Raw genomic sequence first — 23179 nt, forward strand, 5'->3', positions numbered from 1 at the left:
GACCCATGACCTCAAAAAAAGGGAAGCATATATCCAGGGTCAGCAACTCATTGACTGCAAACCCCCTATTCCCCCCCATAGCCATCTATTATATACTGCAGGATTTGTGTGCTTTCAGAAAGTACAACACACCCGCAGGATATAATAGAGGTCTATGGCAGAGGCACTGTGCTATACCCAGGTAAACAAGCCAAAGCACATTATTGTGAAAGCAGCTTTATAGGGGTTGAGGACAGTAAGGGCTTGTTGGGGGGCAGAAAAACCCCATAGTGTTTTCATCATACACCCCCTTCCCAAACCAACCATGCCTCTGTCATAATTTTGTTTTGCACTTTGAGAGGACGGACAAAATATACAAGAACCAATGATCTCCATTTTCCTCTTGCAATCACTGAAAGCTGGCTGCTCCTTCCATAGTCCATGTGACAGGCCTCAACAACCCTTGTAGGTTCTTAGTTGATCCATGAGAGAAAAGGCTGCTCCGTGTATAATATAAACAGATTTTACTTTTTGCAATTAGAATTGTTAATGCAAGAAGTGGTTAACAATAATAGGTAATTAGCTAAGTCATCAAAATTACAGCATCATTTACATGTAGAAGAATACACAACTACATTCAGGACACAAAAAGTATGTTTAAATTACTTTACTTCATATCACAACAGCTGGAACTTTAATCATTTTCCCCAAAACATGTCTAAATATAAAAAGAAAAATTACAGGTTTTGATATTGTACAAGTTATATACAAAATTTACAGAATAAACACTTAAGAGACTGAAAAAACAGGTCATGTGAAATATAACCCAACCTGCTCCTGATTTTACATCATGTTTATTACAAAATAAAGCACTTTGTCTAGCATGGATGATTCATTGGATTCCTTGTTTCCATGAAATATTTAAAAGATGCTTCTTCTCCAGGATACAGAACCAAAAAGGAAAATATTTTCCTAATTTCCAGAACATGGCAGTATGCAAAAGGTCAAGGCACATTAAAATATCTGGTTTCCCATTAAAGATAATGACTTAGGTTGGCATCAAGTAGAGTGTAATTTTCCTAATTGTGTTTCGAGGAAAGAAGACAGCGTTGATGCAGTTTATCACTCTGAAAATAGCAGATGTAGTACTTCGTATATAAACTAGAACACATTTAACACACCAGAAACAGACTGCAGCCAGGGTTCCTTCTTCATTAAATATTTGCACATGCCCCATATCAGTAGGATGATGATGGTAATTTAGACCCAAACTAAAAGGTGTATTGCTATCAGTTGTGTCATCATGCATTCATTGCCTGCTTTTCCAGTGGATGGAACAGTTAGTTCATAGGTATGAAAATGTTGATTTTACAGGAGTCAATCAAAAGGCAACATGCAATGGTTGTTTTGAAATGGTGTGTTGATTTGCATTTTACCAGCTGAAGTAAATTTAATACAGTTATATCTAAGACACATGGCAATGCAGATGCATCTTTGCCTTAAAACATGGTCCCACCAACTGAAGTTAATTTTTCATTCATGAGGTTAATTACATATGCTGACAAAAGGAAAAAACGAAAAACAAAATGTATGTAGCCACCAACCCTGTACAATTAGGTTAGTAATAGAAGTGATTCCTCCCCCCCCCCCATTTGAATTGAGTGAGGAAGGACTTGAATCTTGCCAGATTTTTATTCTTGTTCCTGATTGGGTTTTTTTTTTCTGGCACAGCGACAATAGAAGTAAAAAGGAGATCTCTTCAGAGGCAACATATGCAGGATCAAAAACCCAGTGGAGGTTCTAACCCTAGAGTGCTTTTATTGCTCTCTGTAAATACTGTTCTCTTCATTTTTGCTTTGTACCAGGCAAGGAAATCTAAAGCTCCTGCCCAACTGGGACACAGAACCTCTCTGCCAGATTTTATTCCTCATCTAATTCTTCCTGTCCATATTTAAAATTGACAAAAAGTTTGCTGCCTGGAGTTTTACTTTGGGAGAACATATCTAGATTTGAATTTGGCCAGATTTAAGTGGTTCTAAAGGCAAAAGATTTTACCTAAATACATTCTCTGCATTTGGGTAAAAAAACATTTCAATAGCAAATCCTTACCCATGTCCTGTATCAATCCATTGCTGTCCCATCTGCAGCAGCTCTTCCCCACTCTTCCTAGTACCATTGCTGATAGCGACGAGAGCCATTGGCTCCTGTTGCTGTCAGTCAATCATATCCTGTGAGCAGGGGAAAGGGCCAAGCAGTGCTGTGTGTCTATAGATGCACAGCTCCCAGCTCAGGATCAAGCCCACATGAGTGCTTGCTATAAGGGCACTTTGGGAAGAAGAGGAAAGAAGAGCATCAGCAGGGGATCCCAGAACAGGTTTGGATCCACTCTGTCCAAAACCATTGCTCAGAGCTGGTAAGTCTAACATGTTTTTCATTTTAGGGAAAATTAAATTAGGTTTAGAACTGCTTTAAGATCCTTAAGTTTACTGTTCTGTTCCTGGTACATGTCAGCATTGCCAAATCCCCTTATTAATTTAGTTTAAAAAAAAAAACCACTAACCCTGTGTATTTGAATAGGTACAAACTATATACAGATACAAGGTACATTGCAGTCATATTTCCTCTACAGCCATGTAAACAGGTACAATTAACATACAGCTTTTCTAAGTTTCCAGCAAGCAGGTGTCTGGGATCTGCTGTCACACACTGCACCCCCCTCCCCTTTACAGGGTCTCATAGTAAAAAAAAAACAAAAAAAAAACACACAGCTGAAACTGCCAATCACAGGCTGTGTGCTGGAAGCCCCATTCATCTCTTGGGGGTTCACAGTGTCTCATTCCTCTGCTGTCTGCATGAGCAGCTCAGACAGAAATCACACTCAGTGCTTTGAAAAGAAGGATTTATAAAAGGATATGCTTTGCTCATTTTTCATTTCAGAGGTTCATAACCACTTTAGAGCTGGCCATACACCAAGTGAATTTCAGCTGGTTTCTAATGAACGAGGTAAAAATGGTCCCGTCAGCAATACTCCACCTTTGCATGAAAAATCTAAGACACTGGATAGAACATTGACAGCTAAACAGTGGCTGTGTCTCATTGGATCTAACCACTTTTTGGGTATTATGACAGCCAGCAGCGGTTACATTCTTTTCAATTGTCTTCTAATGCAAGCTGCGAGGCGATAAGCAATTTCAGTACAGAAGTGGAACTCATACAACTGTGCAAGAGTGACGGTAAGGCTGGAGTTCACCTTTCAGCATGTCACATCACAACAAAAAAGAGACTGTTTACAACACAAACCTGTGTATTCTCTAAATGACGTAAAAGAGCTTTCACATATCCAGAATGATTGGTTAAATGGATTCTTCAGGGGAAAAGCTGATTAAAGTTACATTTGTATAAATGTAATGCCCCTGAGCTCCCCTTCTTGTATTTGGGACACAGGGCTTGGCTAAACAAGCACTGTTTCACAAAATGATTGAAGGCAAGCTATAGGCCAAGTTCCATGGGGGGGTCCTACCCACAATCGCACATTGCTGTAATGGAAAGCCATGAAGACAGGGTTACAGCTCTGAATAGCTTGGGACAGATTGTATTGCAATGAGCAACAGACTGTGAACACTTTTTGCTGACAAAAGCATAACAGACTGCTGATATTAAACCAAGGGCATCACATTTTGTTCAGGGAATGTCCCTACAATACATAGTAATGGGACTTGCATTTATTTTTGGCTGGCAATCTGCTTTAAAGATACAAATGAATAGTTGAATATTGCAGCAAAAGCAGGTTTTGTTTTTTTATTGAAGAATGCTCTTTGTCAACACAAACAATTCTCAGTCTGATGTCCAGCATCATGTAACCCACTTCCCCTAAGTCTAGGTCATCCTTGACTCACACCATCCTCTGCATGGACAGGTAAAAGGAGAAGAAACAAAGTGATGAGCTAATTTCTGTCAATCTGCTTTCTCATCCAATCAGCATGCTCCTTGTCAGCACATGCACGGATTGGCACCTTGTACTGCTTCTACCTCTATATAGGGACTGTAAAAAGGCCGAACCAGGTCAAATTCAGGTAATTACACTGCTTGCATTAAAAAAAAGCAAAAAAAAAAACCACACACACAACATGCATTAAATGTTTACAAAGCAGAATGAATGTGTCTTTTATATCTACCCAGAGTTTTATTTTAATGAATGACTCCATGAACCTGATGTGTTTGAGATTAAAAAAAAAAAAAAAAAAAAATGTTGGTCTTTGTGGTTTCAAATAAGTTTTTCTTATCTCAGAGGAGAGACGCCATCCATTCTAGGACAGTAACAGACTGAGGCAGGCTCGGAGTGGGAGAGGTTATTTTGGTCTATCCTTACAGCTTTGCTTGCCAGTGTCCAGTCTCCTGAAAGCAGCAGCATACCTCAAGTATCTGAATACTCCCATCCTGTGTGCCTTAAAAGAGAAGTAGGGGTTTAGTTATACTTACCTAGGTGGATGCACCATCCATCCAATTCTGCATCTGTCCCCCGCCAGCTCTAAGTGTGAGAACTCAGCGATCACATGACCGGAGTTCTCACAGCCGCTCTGAGCAGAGAGCAAGACAGTCAGTCACCACTGTCTGCTCTGCCCCCCCAGCACTCACTGGAGCACTAGGCTGTGAAGGGGAGGGAGCAGCTGGCTCAGACTCAGCACATCATTGACAGGCTGAGCTAGGTGCTGCACTGGACTCTGGGGTGAATCCTGACTTTAAAGTCAGGATCTTACCCCAGCCTCCACTGGCTCAGTGATGTCAGCTGACAGCCAGCGGGCTTCAACCCACTGACAGCTGAAAATGGGTCACAGGAGTACAGAACAAAATGCACTTCTGTGATCCAAAATGGCTTTCGCTGTACTTCTCCTTTAATGCATGTTTATTGTAATGTTTATCCTTTATATTACTTTCCTCAGAAGCCTGGATTCATACAAGAAACAGAATGTGCAGTTGTCACCAAAACAGGAAGGCAGAGGCGCCAACAAAAAATTGTTCCAAATTCTAACACTTCCCCACTTTACTAAACATGTTTTTGCTGCTGTCAGTGTCCCTGGTGGAAACATTTCCCAGTAGGAAAACAGAGCTATAAACCTGGCAGGGGCTCCAACACTTCCCCACTCTATACAAAACCAAATAAATATTTTGTCTAGAGTGGGGCTTCTTACAAACATGCAAGAATGTCAGCAATCAGCAATTGTTACACAATAGATAGCTAACTAAAAACCTGTGGTTGGGCAACTTGAATAAAAATAAACTAAAAACAATACATTAAAAAGTTGTTTGTTTAGGTAGTTTTCCTTACATGCAATTTAATTTAGGGCTTTGTATTTTTACAAAACATTCTGGTATTCCTTAGGAGGTTTTTTAGTTATATAATTTCAAACATTTCAAGGCCATCTTGGTATTTATGAGAAAAAAAAAGCATTTTACCTACCAAAAAAACAAGTAAAAATATATTTATTTTCTTATGCAAAAACATGAAAAAGCAAGTGTTGGTTGTATACTATACATTCATAGCTGGGGTCAGTTGCATTAAAGAGCTGGCAGTAAGCAGTCCATCATTTTTGTTACTGACATTTATTTCCAAATTCTGGAGAAATGTCCTTTTCTTCAAACTTTCCAAAATCACAGAGTTACTTGATGCAAGACTTATCCGAGTTCTAAAAGAGAAGGAAATGCAGACTGAGAACCAATTTATATTATTGAAAAATACTAAATCAGAACAAAAGCCATTACTTGCCCAATGCTACCACATAGAAGTCTTGTTAGCTCCCTTGTAATAGCAATAAAGTTAAGGGAAAATTAGCATTTAAAAATGAAAATATAATTAAAAATTAAAAGCTCTCCTGTTGCCCCAGACACAGATATACTGTATCAACACAAAATGCGCACATAGATGTATGTAGACAAAGATTGGCCAACACATACAGGATAACCCCATAGGTCTCATTTACAGTTAACTTTAAATTGAAAAGCTGTGACGGCATTTTACTTTTTCGCTGCCAAAAGCAGTTTTTGCACACATTTAAAAAAAAAAAAAAAAAAAGTAATTTTAGGCCTGAAGATTAATTAAACCCCCCCAAACATTATATATTTTCTGAAAGACACCATAGAACATAAAATAGTGATAGTTCCAATTTTTATGTTACACATAGTTAGCGCAAATGTTTTGGAAACGCTAAATGTTTCTACAAAATACACTAAAGTTAAATTTAGGGCACAAAAACACAATGAATGTCCAATTTTTTTTTTAGATTCTTAAGGTAAAATATAAAAGATGAGTAAAAGACACCCAACATATCAAACCTTACAATTGCGTGCGCCCACACATGGTCACAAACATCAGTAACGTGTATTGTAATCAACGTTTTCATGCACAGGCATCCCCAACATACGCGTTTACGTTTGTATGTGCATGTATGTGGGGCAGGGGCAAAAAAAAAATAGAAAAGGGGGGGGGGGGTGGCTGGGAGAATTTTATGTGCTTGGGTGTAACTTTTTCTACTCTAAATATCACGTTTGTGTTGTCGGATAATATCAACTTGGAACACATTTTAAAGGTGGTGATGCCATTAAACAGGTACATGAACCATGACATCAGATGGGTTTGCACCTAATAAGGTAGAATTCTTACCGTGGAGACTCAATTCCACTGTCTCCTGTAGTGCTATGATTCTCATTAGGGTTGGACTCCAGTGGGCTGCTCTTGGCATTAAATAACTTCAACGTATGCTCGTAGCATGCTTGCATTTCCCCAGATTGCTGCTGTGGCTCCTCTACGTGTTTCTCATCACTTCCTTTAATGGATGTCTGCACAGTTTCTGCCATGGAATTGCAGTCACTGGAATTGCAGTAGTCGAATATGCTTCCATCCACCAGCTCTGGGGGTGGAATAGACTCTGCAGTATCAACCTCCAGCTCAGGGTGGTTGAGGAGATAGTGTGACAATGGCTGGCTGGTGTTTGCTTTGATATGCAGAGCAGGTTTAGTGTAACAGCTGGAAGAAAACACAGAACGAGTGCAATCGTCTTGGTGCTGGCTACCAGAGGATGCACACTGATGTACAGGAGATCTCCTTGGCTCCCAGTGGCTTGCAGACATTTCAGATGCACTATGGCTTTCATTGTGTACATTATTCCAATTAAGCATATTCATATTTTGTATGCAAATTTCAACATTCTGACATATCCCAACATGTTCATCTGTGTCACCTTCAATAGAGAAAGAGCAAGAAGCATCCTCATTGTCCACAACATTTTTGTAACTGACCTGGTCATTTTCAGGATTTCCTTCTCTTTGAGGTGTGTGTGTTGAGTATTTTGGTAAATCTTTAAGGTTTACTCCACTGGCTGTACAATAGCCACTTTGTTCAGATTTTGCTTCCCCTAACGAACCTAAGTATGATCGCCCAAACCGCTTTGAAGCAGTAATGTTTCTACAAAGATTTGTTTGGCTGTGTTGTAAAGGTCCATGTATAGTGGCAATCTTACCACAGTAAAAGCCTGAAGAATAAGAGTTTCCTCTTTCATTTTCCCAAGTCACGCCTGATTGTAAAACCACATTAGTTTGATTGTCTTCAAAAAGAGGAGGCCTATCCTCACCAGACAGAGAGCTCTGCTCTTTATTTTGTTTAAACTTGTCATCTATCCTTAGAGTACTGGACTGTGGGTAATTAGGAGGATATTCGGTCAAATCATCTTTATCATTAACAGGTACCATCTGATCCTGAAACAGCTCCTCATTATAATAATCATCTACAGGCCGCTCACATTTAAAATGTCTTGTTCCAGCCTCAGCATTTGATCCTGGACAGTCTAAAGACTTTGACCTTGGCATGTTTTTTCTATTTTTTCCAGAGTTGGTTCTTTTCATCTCTTTTACAGATTTGTGTCCACTGATGTTATTGTTTTCCCTATAAGAAATACCCTCAAAAGGGTTTTGAATTTGCTTTTTATAGAGGATGTCATTTTTTTCAACATCTGCATTAGCCAGAGTGAAGACGTCTGGAACCAATATGTCATCCATTCCACTGGTCTGTTGAAAGGGCTTCTTTACCACATTAGCCTCCCCATGAAGAGCTGACCTTTGGACAGAGCTGTCCTTTTTTGCTTTTTCTTTACTTGCCTGAACTTTTTTATGGTACTTAGATATCCTACCATTTTTCTTCTTAATGCTGCTCTTTTTGTTTCGGATTATATCTGTTGATGTCCCTTTACTAAAGTACTTTTTCTCTTCCTCCATTTTTTGCATCAGCATTGTATGTTTCATCAAGTTGTCCACAGTAAGAACTGGGTTGATGCGCTTAATTATTTCATGTTCTATATCACGCGGGATATTATCCAAGTTATCTTCATCTCTCACTGGCCATTCTTCCGGTGGAAACTGTGCAGAGAAGCTGACCAATTCTTTTTTGGATTTCTCTTTTTTAGAAACATTTCTCCAGAAAAGACTGATGCCAAATTTCTTACTGCACTTTTCTTTTTCCTTTAATGAGAGTTGTGGCTTTGTCTTTGCACATGTATGATGGTCCCGTGAAGTGGAGGTGGCTTGGTTTTGAAAAGATGTTTTTGAATCCTTGACAATTTTATGTTCCTTTGGATTACTCTCATTGATTGACTGCTGTCCTAGTATGTTCTGGGTGGAGTTTTCAGAGAAGCAGCTGCACGAACGGCAGTGGGAAACAGAGGGGACATTAACTTTGGTTAAATCTGCACAGCTTTCCATGCTCACAAGATAAGTAACAGTTGGTGGGGAGGCAGAAATGTCTTCAGTCGCACCACACTTGTGTGAAAGTGGCTTTCTAGTGATGAAGTATGTCTGTGGAGTGACAATGAAATAACCTTCTCCAGTGTGGAAGATTTTTCTCTCTTTGATTAGAGTCCCAAGAGTAGAATAGAGAATTTCCTGAGAGGGTGTTGCAATACCTATAAAAGAAATACTCAGCATTTAGAAAAACTGAAAACGTTTTTTTTTTGTTTTTTTTTTAAACAGCTAACTTACTCTACTGGTGCCATTCTTATTTGTGGGTACAGCTGCAGATCTGATTACAATCAATGACAAAAACAGGTTAATAAGTGTTTTTGATTTTTGCTGTTCACACCTGAACACAGTGTCTCTGGAAGCTTGTAGCTTCAAAAAGTTACATGAGCTTCTTTTGCGCTACAAGCTTCAAGCGGTTTTTTTGGCCCCAACAGACTTCAACTGGAACATCTGAAAAATGCAAAGTAAAAAATGTGTTTCAACACCCCCCCCCCCCCCATTTGTAACTAGCTTTCCATTGGCTAAAAATGCATGTGGGGGGGGGGGGGGGGGGGGGGGAGTTACTGGAAACGAAACAAGCAAAAAAATTCCTGCAACAATGACCAAAGATACTCAGCTAAAGTGTGAATGCAGCCTTAAGTTGCAATGGAGCTGAGGGAAGGTTATATAGTCTTCAGGCCTATGGTATAAAAAAAAAAAGAGATCCCCTAATAAAAGTACAATACTGTACTATGCCAATACAGAACTCAAATGGCATATCCGATATTTTCTCAGGCAAGAAGCACTGTGAAGTATCCAACAGCAGTTATCCAAAATCATACTGAAAAGAATTCTGCCTAATCTAAATCCCCCTTCCTCTTTTTGTAATCCATCACTCACACTGAAAGAAACTCTGTTGCCAGCACATGATGCTTAAACTTATTTCAAGACCCAACACATCTTGGTCATTTAGAAGAAGATCTACTTGGAAGCAGTTGTGATCCGCCTGTCCTTTTATATCTGTGCCAGCTATTGCATCCCTCTATACAGTCACTTAAGGTGCCTGTTAATGATGCCAATGCATCAGAGGAATGCCCTACTACCAGCCTATCGTAAGAAAACAATCAAATCTGACAGATTACTAAACAATCCTTGGGCCTCAGGAGAGTGTGCAGGTACCCAATAGAACATTACAACAATTAAATATGACAAAAAGATTGCACTAAAAGGCTGTCATCTAATATCTATAGGCACCAGCAGTATACAAGTAAATATATAAACTGATTCAAATTTTGCAATAATGTGGCACATATGTAAGTGTCAGTTCTCAGACAGGAAGACATTTTCTAAAATCCTTGCAGACACGTCCTCTTTTCATCATAGAAAATAAATAATTTTGACACTATATGTACTAACCCCATGTAATACATGTAGCCTCAAGTACAGTGCTTTGATATTTTCCACATTTTGTCATGTTACAACCAAAAACAAATGTATTTTACTGGGATTTTATGTGATGGACCAACACAAAGTGGCACATAGTTGTGAAGTGGAAGGAAAATGATAAATGGTTTTCACAATTTTTTACAAATAAAATATCTGAAAAGCATGGCGTGCATTTGTATTCTCTCTGATACCCCTAACTAAAATCTAGTGGAACCAATTGCTATTAGAAGTCACCTAATTAGTAAATAGTCCACCTGTGTGTAATGTATTCTCAGTATAGAGCCATTCTGTGAAGCCCTCAGAGGTTTGTTAGAGAACATTAGTGACCAAACAGCGTCATGAAGGCCAAGGAACACACAAGATAGATCAGGGAAAAAGTTGTGGCGAGGTTTAAGGCAGGGTTAGGTTATAAAAGAAAAAAAAATCCCAAGCTCTGAACATCTCAGAGAGCACTGTTCAATCCATCATATGAAAATAGAGTATGGTACAAACCTACCGAGACATGGCCATCCACCTAAACCAGGCATGTCCAAAGTCCGGCCCGCAGGCCATTTACGGCCCGAGGGTCGGTTTAATACGGCCCTCCATGTCAGTGTGTCTTATGGAGCGAATATGGAGCGGCCGGTCCGGTATTTCCACCGCGGCCGTGTCAGAATACCGGGCCGGCCGCTCAGCTCTGCAGCGGGACCTTACCTGTTCCTCTATCCAGCGGCGCGCTGTCTTCCCGGCTTCTGTAGTGTGGGCGCTTGGCATGACAGCCGGGTGCCAAGTGCGCATGCGCAAGAAGCGGTGCTTTTTGTGAATGGTAAGGCGGTACCTGGGACACATGACAGATCCCAGAAGCCGCCGGACCAATCACAAAGCGCAAGTGCTTCTCGCTCATGCGCACTGGGCACCCGGCTGTCATGCCGAGCGCCATTACAGAAGCCGGGAAGACAGCACGCGGCTGGATCGAGGAACAGGTAAGATCAAAGAACAACTGCGGAAGTAAGAGCGGGTACCTGTCAAATTCAGGTACCCGCTCCCCACCTCCCCAAAGGTCAGCAGTCATCTGTGCTGTCCGCCGTCTCTGGTCATCCCTGCGCTGTCCGCCGTCTCTGGTCATCCCTGCGCTGTCCGCCGTCTCTGGTCATCCCTGCGCTGTCCGCCGTCTCTGGTCATCCCTGCGCTGTCCGCCGTCTCTGGTCATCCCTGCGCTGTCCGCCGTCTCTGGTCATCCCTGCGCTGTCCGCCGTCTCTGGTCATCCCTGCGCTGTCCGCCGTCTCTGGTCATCCCTGCGCTGTCCGCCGTCTCTGGTCATCCCTGCGCTGTCCGCCGTCTCTGGTCATCCCTGCGCTGTCCGCCGTCTCTGGTCATCCCTGCGCTGTCCGCCGTCTCTGGTCATCCCTGCGCTGTCCGCCGTCTCTGGTCATCCCTGCGCTGTCCGCCGTCTCTGGTCATCCCTGCGCTGTCCGCCGTCTCTGGTCATCCCTGCGCTGTCCGCCGTCTCTGGTCATCCCTGCGCTGTCCGCCGTCTCTGGTCATCCCTGCGCTGTCCGCCGTCTCTGGTCATCCCTGCGCTGTCCGCCGTCTCTGGTCATCCCTGCGCTGTCCGCCGTCTCTGGTCATCCCTGCGCTGTCCGCCGTCTCTGGTCATCCCTGCGCTGTCCGCCGTCTCTGGTCATCCCTGCGCTGTCCGCCGTCTCTGGTCATCCCTGCGCTGTCCGCCGTCTCTGGTCATCCCTGCGCTGTCCGCCGTCTCTGGTCATCCCTGCGCTGTCCGCCGTCTCTGGTCATCCCTGCGCTGTCCGCCGTCTCTGGTCATCCCTGCGCTGTCCGCCGTCTCTGGTCATCCCTGCGCTGTCCGCCGTCTCTGGTCATCCCTGCGCTGTCCGCCGTCTCTGGTCATCCCTGCGCTGTCCGCCGTCTCTGGTCATCCCTGCGCTGTCCGCCGTCTCTGGTCATCCCTGCGCTGTCCGCCGTCTCTGGTCATCCCTGCGCTGTCCGCCGTCTCTGGTCATCCCTGCGCTGTCCGCCGTCTCTGGTCATCCCTGCGCTGTCCGCCGTCTCTGGTCATCCCTGCGCTGTCCGCCGTCTCTGGTCATCCCTGCGCTGTCCGCCGTCTCTGGTCATCCCTGCGCTGTCCGCCGTCTCTGGTCATCCCTGCGCTGTCCGCCGTCTCTGGTCATCCCTGCGCTGTCCGCCGTCTCTGGTCATCCCTGCGCTGTCCGCCGTCTCTGGTCATCCCTGCGCTGTCCGCCGTCTCTGGTCATCCCTGCGCTGTCCGCCGTCTCTGGTCATCCCTGCGCTGTCCGCCGTCTCTGGTCATCCCTGCGCTGTCCGCCGTCTCTGGTCATCCCTGCGCTGTCCGCCGTCTCTGGTCATCCCTGCGCTGTCCGCCGTCTCTGGTCATCCCTGCGCTGTCCGCCGTCTCTGGTCATCCCTGCGCTGTCCGCCGTCTCTGGTCATCTCCTGTACTGTGTCTGCAGTCCATTAGTTCAGAATTTTTTTTTCCTGTTTTCTGCCTCTAAAACCTAGGTGCGTCTTATGGTCAGGTGCGTCTTATACGGCGAAAAATACGGTAACTTGGCATAAAATAATTTGCATTTAATTGTAATGGTTCAAAGAATGTTTGGAAAAATGTTCGGCCCTCCACCATGTTCACTTCATCCAATCTGGCCCTCTTTGAAAAAAGTTTGGACACCCCTGACCTAAACTGACAGGCTGGGCAAGGAGAGCATTAATCAGAGAAGCAACCAAGAGGCCCATGGTAACTCTGGTGGAGCTGCAGAGATCCATGGGACAACTATTAGTCGTGCACTCCACAAATATGGCCTTTATGGAAGAGTGGCAAGAAGAAATCCATTGTTGAAAGAAACCCAATAAGAAGTCCCTTTTGCAGTTTGCGAGAACCCATGTGGGGGACACAGCAAACATGTGGAAGGTGGTACTCTAGTCAGATGAGACCAAAATTGAATTTTTTAACCTAAAAGCAAAACGCTATGCTTGGCAGAAAACTAACACTGCACATCACCCTGAATACACATTATGAAACATGGTGGTGGCGCAATCATGTTGTGGGGATGCTTTTCTTCAGCAGGGACAGGGAGCCTGGTCAGAGTTGATGGGAAGATGGATGGAGCCATATACAGGGCAATCTTGGAAGAAAACCTGTTAGAGTCTACAAAAGACTTGAGACTGGGGCAGAGGTTCACCTTCCAGCAGGACAATGACCCTAAACATACAGCCAGAGCTACAATGGAATGATTTGATTCAGGGGTGTCAAACTGGCAGCTCTCCAGCTATTTCATGCCTCTGCCTTTGGGAGTCATGCTTGCAACTGTCAATCTTTCAATGCCTCATGGGACTTGTAGTTTGGCAACAGCTGGAGGGCTGCCAGATTGGCTGGGCCATTCTAACACATGAATATGCTTTGATCTAAACCACAGGTGTCAGAGTCCATACCTAAATCCAATTGAGAATCTGTGACAAGACTTGAAAATTGATGTTCACAGACACTCTCCATCCAATCTGACAGAGCTTGAGCTATTTTGCAAAGAAGAAAGGGCATAAATGTCACTCTAGATGTGCAAAGCTGGTAGAGACATTCCCAAAAAGACTTGCAGCTGTAATTGCAGTGAAAGGTGGTTCTACAAAGTATTGACTCGGGGGCTGAATACAAATGCACACCACACTTTTCAGACATTCATTTGCAAAACATTTTGAAAACCATCTATTTTCCTTCCACTACACAATTATTTTGCATTGGTGTATCACCTAAAATCCCATTAAAATACATTTACATTTTTGGTTGTAATGTGACAAAATGTGGAAAATTTCAAGGGGTATGAATACTTTTTCAAGGCATTGTATAAAATTACTAGTTCACATACAACTTTAATCCTAACATAAAAAGGATAAACCGTACAAATTGAATATTTCAGTTTTGGGTGCACACTAGTTTGCATTCCTGATCCTCCCATAAGGCCATAAACTGTCACTTTCTTCCATTTACATAATGCCAGTATATATATATATTTTTTTTTTTTTTAACAGCTTGCAGCCCACTCACATTTACTGCGAGCGGGTGTCAGCTAAAGGCACAGCAAAGCACATGTACTATCGCCACCTGCTTCTGGATTTTCAGGTCGACCCGTGCTGTGATTGCACACAACACAAGTATTTCAGCAAGTCTCAGCCGATAGTTTTGGCTGAAACCTGCTGATCAGCTGTGTCCAATCACAACATAGAGTTCTGTGTTTACAAGCAAACAGAACTCTGTGTATGCAAAACAGCGATCTGGCTGTTTCTTCTCCCTGAACAGCAGGGAGAACAAAAAATCAACAAGATCTGTGAGTAAAAGCAGCACACATTATGCCCCCTTGATTGCCCCTTAATGTTAACTCCTTCGCAGCCAGTTTCATTAGTACATTGTTCAGTATATCTGATCACTGTATTCGTGTCACTAGTAATGTCAGTGTCAGTCAGTTAATGTCCCACCCAGCCAGGTTTACCAAATACATTTTGGTCTAAATTTATGAATTAATCTAATTTTATTGGATATATTTTATAACAAAGTAGAAATGTTTTCTTTCAAAATTTTTGGTCTGTTTTCATTTACACACTGCTCAAAAAAATTAACACTTTGAAAATTAACACAAAAAAAAGGAACACTTTGAAAACACATCAGATCTCAATGGGGAAAAATCTCATGCTGGATATCTATACAGATATGGACTGGGTAATGTGTTAAGAACTTAAGGATGCCCCATTGTTTGAATTCAGTCCTCTGTAGGTTGATAATTTTAATTTCCATCAAAGACACCCTGAAAAAGTGAAAAATGATGCAGCAGGCTAGTCCATTTTGCTGAAATTTGATTGGTACTCAGTAGTTTGTATGACCCCATGTGCTTGAATGCATGCCTGACAACGTTCGGGTATGCTCCTCCCAGATCTTGACTAAGGCATCACTGAGCTCCTGGACAGTCTGAGGTGCAAGCTGGCGGCTGTGGATGGACTGAAACATGATATCCCAGAGGAGTTCTATTGGATTTAGGTCAGGCGAGAGTGGGGGCCATTCAATGGTATCAATTCCTTCATCCTCCAGGAGCTGCCTGAATACTCTCACCACATAAGGCCAGGCATTGTCATGCACCAGGAGGAACTCAGGATCCACTGCACCAGCATAGGGGCTGAGAATGGGTCCAAAGATTTCATCCCGATACCTAATCACAGTAAGGGTGCCATTGTCTAGCTTGTAGAGGTCTGTGCATCCCTCCATGGATATGCCTCCCCAGAGCACCACTGACCCACCACCAAAACGACCATGCTGAACAATGTTACAGGCAGCACAATGTTCTCCACGGCTTTTCCAGACCCTTTCACATCTGTCACATGTGCTCACCGTGAACCTGCTCTCATCTGTGAAAAGCACAGGGCTCCAGTGGCAGACCTGCCAATTCCGGTGTTCAATGGCAAATGCCAATGGAGCTCTATGGTGCCAGACAGTGAGCACAGGGCCCACTAGAGGACGTCAGGCCCTCAGGCCATCCTCATGAAGTCTGTTTCTGATTGTTTGGTCAGAGACAGAGACATTCACGTTAGTGGCCTGCTGGAGGTCATTTTGTAGGGCTCTGGCAGTGCTCATCCTGTTCCTCCTTGTACAAAGAAGCAGATACCGGTCCAGCTGATGGGTTAAGGATCTTCTACAGCCCTATGCAGCTCTGCTCCAGTAACTGCCTGTCTCCTGGAATCTCCTCCATGCTCTTGAGCTATCCTGGAGGAGTTGGACTGCCTGTGCAACCTCTGTTGGGTCCAGGTATTGTCTCGTACTATCAGTAGTGACACTGACCTTAGCCAAATGCAAAACTAGTGAAAAACTGTCAGAAAAGATGAGTAGGGAAACAAATGTCAGTGGCCTCCACCTGTAAAACCATTCCAGTTTTGAGGGATGTCTCATTGTTGTCCATCTAGTGCACCTGTTAATTTCATTAACACCAAAGCAGCAGAAACTGATTAACAACCCTCTCTGCTAATTAGCTGACCAGATCAGTACCCCAGGAGTTTAACTTACTTGATGCTAGACTCTGATTAAAAAAAGTGTTCCTTTAATTCTTTTGAGCAGTACAGAATAAAAAACCCAGTGGTGACCAAATACCACCAAAAGAAAGCTCTGTTTATGTGGGGAAAAACCCCACACAATTTCTTCTGTGTACAGTGCTGCACGACCACGCAATTGCCAGTAAAAGTAGCGCAGTGCTGAAAAAAATGCCCTGGTCATGAAGGGAGTAAAACCTTCTGGAGGTCGAGTAGTTAATCTTTTTAAATGGACTAGCCTAAAAATACTGCAGCAGGTTTATATAGAGCACATAATTGTTAGCATATTATTTAAAAAGGAGGTTTCTACTTTTCTGGCATAAAGTGCAGTTGTCCAACACATCCACACTGATGCAAATGTTTGTGTATGAAACATGGAGAACTTAATTTAGATTACTGCCCTGGGAAAGATATGGATTACACATATTGTAAACACAGTGAGCAAATGGTCAGCACCTGGATAATGTTTTACCAGCTGCTCCATGAGGGATTCTTGTGTTACTAGAATCTGCGCGGCATTCATGTCAGATATTGCACAGCATAAGACTTCTGCCAGAGGGATGAACTGAGACTGAGACACGGGGCTCATCTGTACTGGAGAGACATCACCTGCAATGAGAGACACTGCAAATCAAAATAAATAAAACCTTTGTGCAATCACAATGAAGCCAATAAATGATGTACTCTAAATGAACTCAGTAATCAAATCAAAAGTAACTCAAATCAATCAGTAAGAAAATGCCACCCCATATGATCACACCACATATATACAATAAACAATATAACATCCAGGACAGTGCTGCATATATATATATCAGTGCTAAATTCCTCATATAAAACTCAGGTGAACACTAACTTTAGGATACCACTGCATCCACAATAATAAAGTCCTCATACGTAAAAGTCCTTTTTTTTTTTTTTTTTTTTAAACTTCGATATAGCCTGAATCCATCCCATCCATGTGCAAAAAGACGTAACTAATATCACCACTGTGAGATACCATCACCATCAGCCTCTCACCTGATATACAGTATATGACCTACTAGTTTTGGTTTGATTGACCCTGGATTACAGGGATTATCTTCATCTTGGGATGCTCAGTGCCTCCGGTGCAAGTGAATCCTTGAAGTATATATAATAAAAAAAAAATACTAACTCATACACACTCATGGCTCCAACTACCACCTCTATGCCGACGACACACAAATCTCTCAACCCCCCACCTCACCCCCTCGGTCTCCGCCCAAATCACACACCTACTGAGGGACAGACTGGATGTCGCTCCACTTCCTTAAACTGAACCTCTCCAAAACAGAGTTTCTTGTCTTCCCCCCAGCCTGCACACCATCCCCCATTGACTTCTCCGTCACGTCCAACAACGCCACCATCAAACCCGCCCCACAGGCTAGAGTACTTGGTGTCATTCTGGACTCCAACCTATCCTTCCAGCCCCAAGTCCAATCGTTAACTAACTCGTGCAGACTCCACCTCCGCAACATCGCCAAAATCCGCACGTTCCTAACCCCAGAAACCACTAAACAGCTCATCCACTCCCTCATCATATCACGACTCGACTACTGCAACTCACTCCTCACTGGCCTGCCTCGCCGCTGGCTATCCCCGCTTCAGTCGATCCTGAATACGGCTGCCAGACTCATTCACCTTTCCAACCGCTCCGTTTCCGCCACCCCCCTCTGCCAATCCCTCCGCTGGCTTCCGATTGCGCAACGGAGCAAATTCAAAATCCTAACACTGATGTACAAAGCCGTCCACCATACTGCCCCGAACTACATCACTGACCTAACACGCACACTCCGCTCCTCACAAGACCTCCTTCTCTCTAGTTCCCTGGTTTCCTCCTCCCATGCCCGCCTCCAGGACTTCTCCAGGGTGTCACCCATCCTCTGGAACTCCCTGCCCCAACCCATCAGATTATCACCTTCTCTCCTCTCCTTTAGGCGCACCCTGAAAACCCACCTCTTCAGGCAAGCCTACCCCACCCCCTGCTAACTTGCCAACCTCCTCCACAGCTTTCTCCTCCTGTGCCACCATCCCCTCCCTCCTAGATTGTAAGCTCGAAAGAGCATGGCCCTCAATTCCCTCATGTTTTGCATTGTATTGGTATTGTTCTGTCCCCCTTTGTAATGTACAGCGCTGAGCGAACTATTGGCGCTTTAAAAATACTGTATAATAATAATTATAATAATAATAATAAGTGTGTACCAATAATATCCAATTTATTGTTAAAATATATAAAACCCACACATTCACAAAGTGCACTGTCCTGGTGCCCCACAGACAAAACCATGATCAGCTAGGAAAAAACTCCCCACAAAATCAACCAGTTCCTCAGGACTGGTCAGCCAAGGGGGGGTGTATACAAGAACAGCCAGAGATTGCCTAGAGACATACAATTGTTTTTAGATAAAACGTCCAGGCGAGTGTGTTCATATCTTAAAAGGGTTACTCCACTTACATGGGAAAAAAAAATGTACTTTTTTAATAATTATTAAGCCATATTGTAATTTTGTTATTTAAAAATTATTGCATTTTACAGAACATTGCAGTGCTGCATTCTGTACATATGTGATTAGCTTAGCAATTTTTCCAGAAGTCTGTATCTGTAAGATACAAGTCAGATTTTGGGCATCCCAACAAAAAAAAAATTTTATTTTTTGGTGAGACTCTCAAAAGGGAAATCATGACTAAAGGGATGCAGACCCTGCAACTTTCTTCATTAGAACCCTGTAAGTGCAGCAGCTGATTGATCATTATAAAATTGTATATTGCATTTCTGATCAGAGATCCCGCTTAAAGTAAAGGTAGGTTAACCTGTATCTAATTTGTGGCATCTGTGCCAATTTAAGTCTATCAATGAGACTGTTAACCCCTGTCACTGAACAAAGAATGTAGTATTTAAAACAAACAAACAAAAAACAAAAAAAAAAAAAAAACACAAAAACAGAAAATGCTGTAGTTCTTATAACAAAAAAAAAAAAAATGTTGAGACAGTGCAAAATAGGATGTCTAAACTCCTACCTATGCCCAACATTTCAAAATAGTATTTAATATAGTGTTCAAAAAAAAAAAATCATTCTAACAGCACAAAATATGGAATAAATGGAGTCCACATGAATTCCAAAATGGTTATTTCAATTATCTAAAAAGAAAATTTCCTTGGTCGCACAAAGCATTTTGGTAATGCAATTATAAGCAGTACTTGATTAAGGGCTCAGTGTGCCTGGAGCTTGGAATTATGTTGGGTTCATTATCATTTGTCTTGGTAATAAATTCATTTCCCCCAGCATTGATTCCAGACATCCACAACAGAGTTTCATTTCCCTACACTGAGAGGCCCACCAAGGTTTCTTGAGGTTTCTTGAGGCCAACATGTCTGCTGTCGGGGTTCAAGAAAAAAAAAAAAAAAAACTTAAAAGCAGAGCTAGCAGATATATCTGTGTATTATAAAAGTCAACCATTAGTACAAGGAGTGGAAACAGGTTTGTATGTTGCTCATACACAGGTAAGTAGTATACCAATTAATCTAGCTGTATTTATTTTCAAATAGACACCAAATACTTGTAGAACATACCATATATCCATGTTGAAATGCATTGTTCTTTTTCTTGACAAATATCCACTTTCTAAACAAGTTAGACTTGACAAACTGTTTTTTGTCAATTCCCGGTATTTTTCACAGCTTTTTAAATTTCCCAAAATGTTTCTCCTGATTCAGAATAATGAATATGCATCTACCGGTTTATTGACATCAGTACATATATAGGTTGAATTGCACCCATATCATATATCATATATCCCTCCTAGATTGTAAGCTCTCAGGATCAGGCCCTCCTAACCCTCTTGTATTGAACTGTATTGTTGCTGTATTGTCTCCCGTTATATTGTAAAGTGCTGAGCAAACTGGTGCTATATAAATCCTGTATTATAATATTATTATTATTATTATTATTATTATATGAGGCCTCACAGTTCTTCCTCTGCGGGTCTCCATATATGCGCAGCTGTGTAGCACAGTTTCAGCACACGTGCCCAGCACAGAAACCGAACTATCACTGAGAGAACTGGGTCTCATACTAACGAGAACCAGGAGGCCACGTTCCTGATCACCTAATTGCTGTGATAGCCTCTGATTGGTTATCACAATGATCAGTCATTGTATAAGCCTCCCTGTCCACTTGACTAGAAGGGAAAAAAAATTACATTGTATCCTTTTCTCCTGGCGAGAGAAAAAATATGTAAACAAAACCAGCGTTTTTTTTGTGGTTTTTAAAAAAAAAAAAAAAAAAAAAAAAGATAAAATGGTTAAATCATGGTTTGATCTAAGTCAGTGGCACGGGTAGAGTTTGGGTCAGGACCAGTGCATTTTAGCTAGGAATGTGCACGGCTGTCTCTGGGCCCTACTACAGATACAAACATACAAATATAAGGTATCGCTGCAATTGTCAGGAGCAGGAGAATTTATTTTGGGTTGTTCTTTGGTGGTAGGTTATGGTAATAGCAAGAAATATACACCATTTATATATCCCGTTTCCCCTAAAATAAGACCTACCCCGAAAATAAGACCTAGTTGTGATCAGGGCTTTTTTTTCAGCCGGAACATTGCGGAACGCCATTCCGCCATTGGCCTTGCGCACACCCATACCTACTGTCTCTTATAAACAGAAGCGCGGCTGAAGTGACAGCACAATCCACTCCCACAGAACCCCCCTACCTCTGTACTCACTGTGGGACAGGGAAGGAACAGATATCTGCGGGTGCAGTATGCAGTGTGTTTAGGGGTGGGGTGGGGCGGGGCATCTCCTCCTGCAACCTAATGCATGGAAGTCTATGTCCCAGGGGTGATCACCAGCCAGTGGGGAAAAGGCGGAGCGGTAAGTGCGCTTGGTGCACTGCGTGGAAGGATAGGACCTGAAATGGGAGTTACTATAGAGAGGGGCTGGCTGCTGACAGCTGTGTGTGTTTGTAAAGCTAGCTAACCATTTGAAGGCAGTGGAGGGGGAGGGCGGGATGTGCAAAGGTGAGCTGCAGTCAGGTGTTGCAGAAGTAAATTGAGTTAGGTGAGTTGCAGACAGGGTGCATAGGTGAGCTGCGGCTGGGGGGGGGGGGGGGGGTGCAGAGGTGAGCTGAGTTGCAACCCACCTCTGCACTCCCCGGCCACAGCTCACCTCTGCATCTCACCCCTTCACCCTGTCTGTGGCTCATATCTGCACCGTCTGAAACTCACCTGTCAAGTCACCCCTGAAACACCTGACTGCAGCTCACAACTGTCATCAACCGGCCCTCTCCATAGTAACCACAACTGCCTGCAGCTCACCTCTGCACCCCGTCCACACCTGGACATTTAAAAATAAAACCTACCCCAAAAACAAGACCTAGTGTGTTTTTTTGAGCCAAAAAAAAATATGACTGTCTTATTTATTTTCGGGGAAACAGTGTGTTTGTATATATACAAAAATATGTTTTACTATGTTTTGCTTTGATGAAAATAGAAAGATAAAATAAACAATGAGATGTCCATTACCACCAAATAAAAACCTAATTTGTCTTAAAAAAAAAAAAAAAAAAAACACACAAGGTATAGTTCTATTCTGACATGTTTTTGCACTAGGGATAGCGCTTTCTCAGTGCATTCGGTTTACCATTTCTAGTAATGAGCTGATTGGCCTTCCACTTTCTAATGTAATGTAATCTAATGTAAAGAGAGAGCAGGTACATAGAATGATAGAAGGGACTTGGGGGGGGAACACTCTTGCGAGCTAAAGATGAATTGTTCCACAGTGCATGCAGCTATAGCAATCAATGATGGCTTGATTTATGTACTGCATGTTTATTTTTAAAATGTCCATAGTCTGGTCATCTGCTTTGAAAAGGTATCCAGGAGTTAGTTGTAGAAAACTATCATCTAATACAATGAAGCACCTTATAGGGTTACACATCGCTCAAGCTCCCTCTGCAGGCTTCACTGGGCATAAATGTGAACTGCTACGTTTCTGTTCCCATCAGGTAGGGAAAAGAATTTCCAAACAACTTTGCCATTTAATTACTAACCGACTGATGCTGGGCTTCAGTTTCTACCAAACAAAAACTTATTGGGAAAAAACTATATATGTATATATGAGAACACTTATTGCCCTATAAAGTTGCAGCTTAACCCAAGTGTCAGTCATAGAAAAGTTGTTTACAATGTGGATCTACAGCACATGGCCACATCTTAGGTTTGTTAAATTACAGCTGACCTTTGTTTTACAGCCCTGCCATTGTGAACTCTAACAAAGAGTGTTTATATAGAACTCTCCAAGAACCTTTTATCCCAGGCAGTTGCTAGGATACCAGTCTCAGGTGTATAAATCAGGGAAAATGCTTTGTACTGGGCAAAGAGACTTCAGATACCTTCTCTCCTGTGTGAACTCCTGCCTGAAATATAATACTCACCACCATGAGACAGGAATGTCTTGAAAATGGCACTTAAAATAGGTGAAAAGGTAACTCACCTGACAGGCAAAACAAAATAAGTGGCCTAGCAAAGGGAAAAAGGGTAGAGACCATTTTTACTGACTGCTGGGATAACTGTACCAAATATTTTAGTGCATGTTAACATGATACCTTGTCTTACCTGTACTAATGAAGAATGGAAGGAGCAATGTAGTCCACAATTGGAGAGAAAATATTAACCTTCCCCCAGGGCCCAGCCTGTCCTCGGTTACATCGCTAGTTGAGCTTTGAAAGACTTCACTTTGTTCTGAAGGGCCTGACCTCCTACATACAGTTGCTACCTTAATTATGCCATCTATCCAGTTTACCTCATATACAGTGAAGGAAATAAGCATTTGATCCCCTGCTGATTTTGAATGTTTGCCCACTCAAAGAAATAATCAGTCTAAAAATTGAATGGTA

At 42.6% G+C, this 23179-nt stretch overlaps 1 protein-coding gene across 1 annotated transcript in view; it reads right to left on the bottom strand.

Annotated features, from left to right (window-relative positions):
- Positions 1-5444: 5444 nt before the first annotated feature.
- The window catches only part of STOX1 (storkhead box 1), a 78382-nt gene continuing 60647 nt past the window's right edge, over positions 5445-23179 (bottom strand). The window contains exons 2-4 of the mRNA XM_089687736.1: positions 16721-16873; positions 6638-8927; positions 5445-5663 (exon numbers count right to left, since the gene is read on the bottom strand). Of these exons, the coding sequence (XP_089543862.1) occupies positions 5507-5663; positions 6638-8927; positions 16721-16873 (2600 nt within the window). The 3' untranslated portion in view covers positions 5445-5506. The remainder of the gene's footprint in view (positions 5664-6637; positions 8928-16720; positions 16874-23179) is intronic.

The sequence above is a fragment of the Staurois parvus genome, unplaced genomic scaffold (assembly GCF_062004578.1).
Source record: "Staurois parvus isolate SC_StPar_1 unplaced genomic scaffold, SC_StPar_1.0 ptg000437l, whole genome shotgun sequence".
NCBI classification, from domain to species: Eukaryota; Metazoa; Chordata; class Amphibia; order Anura; family Ranidae; genus Staurois; species Staurois parvus.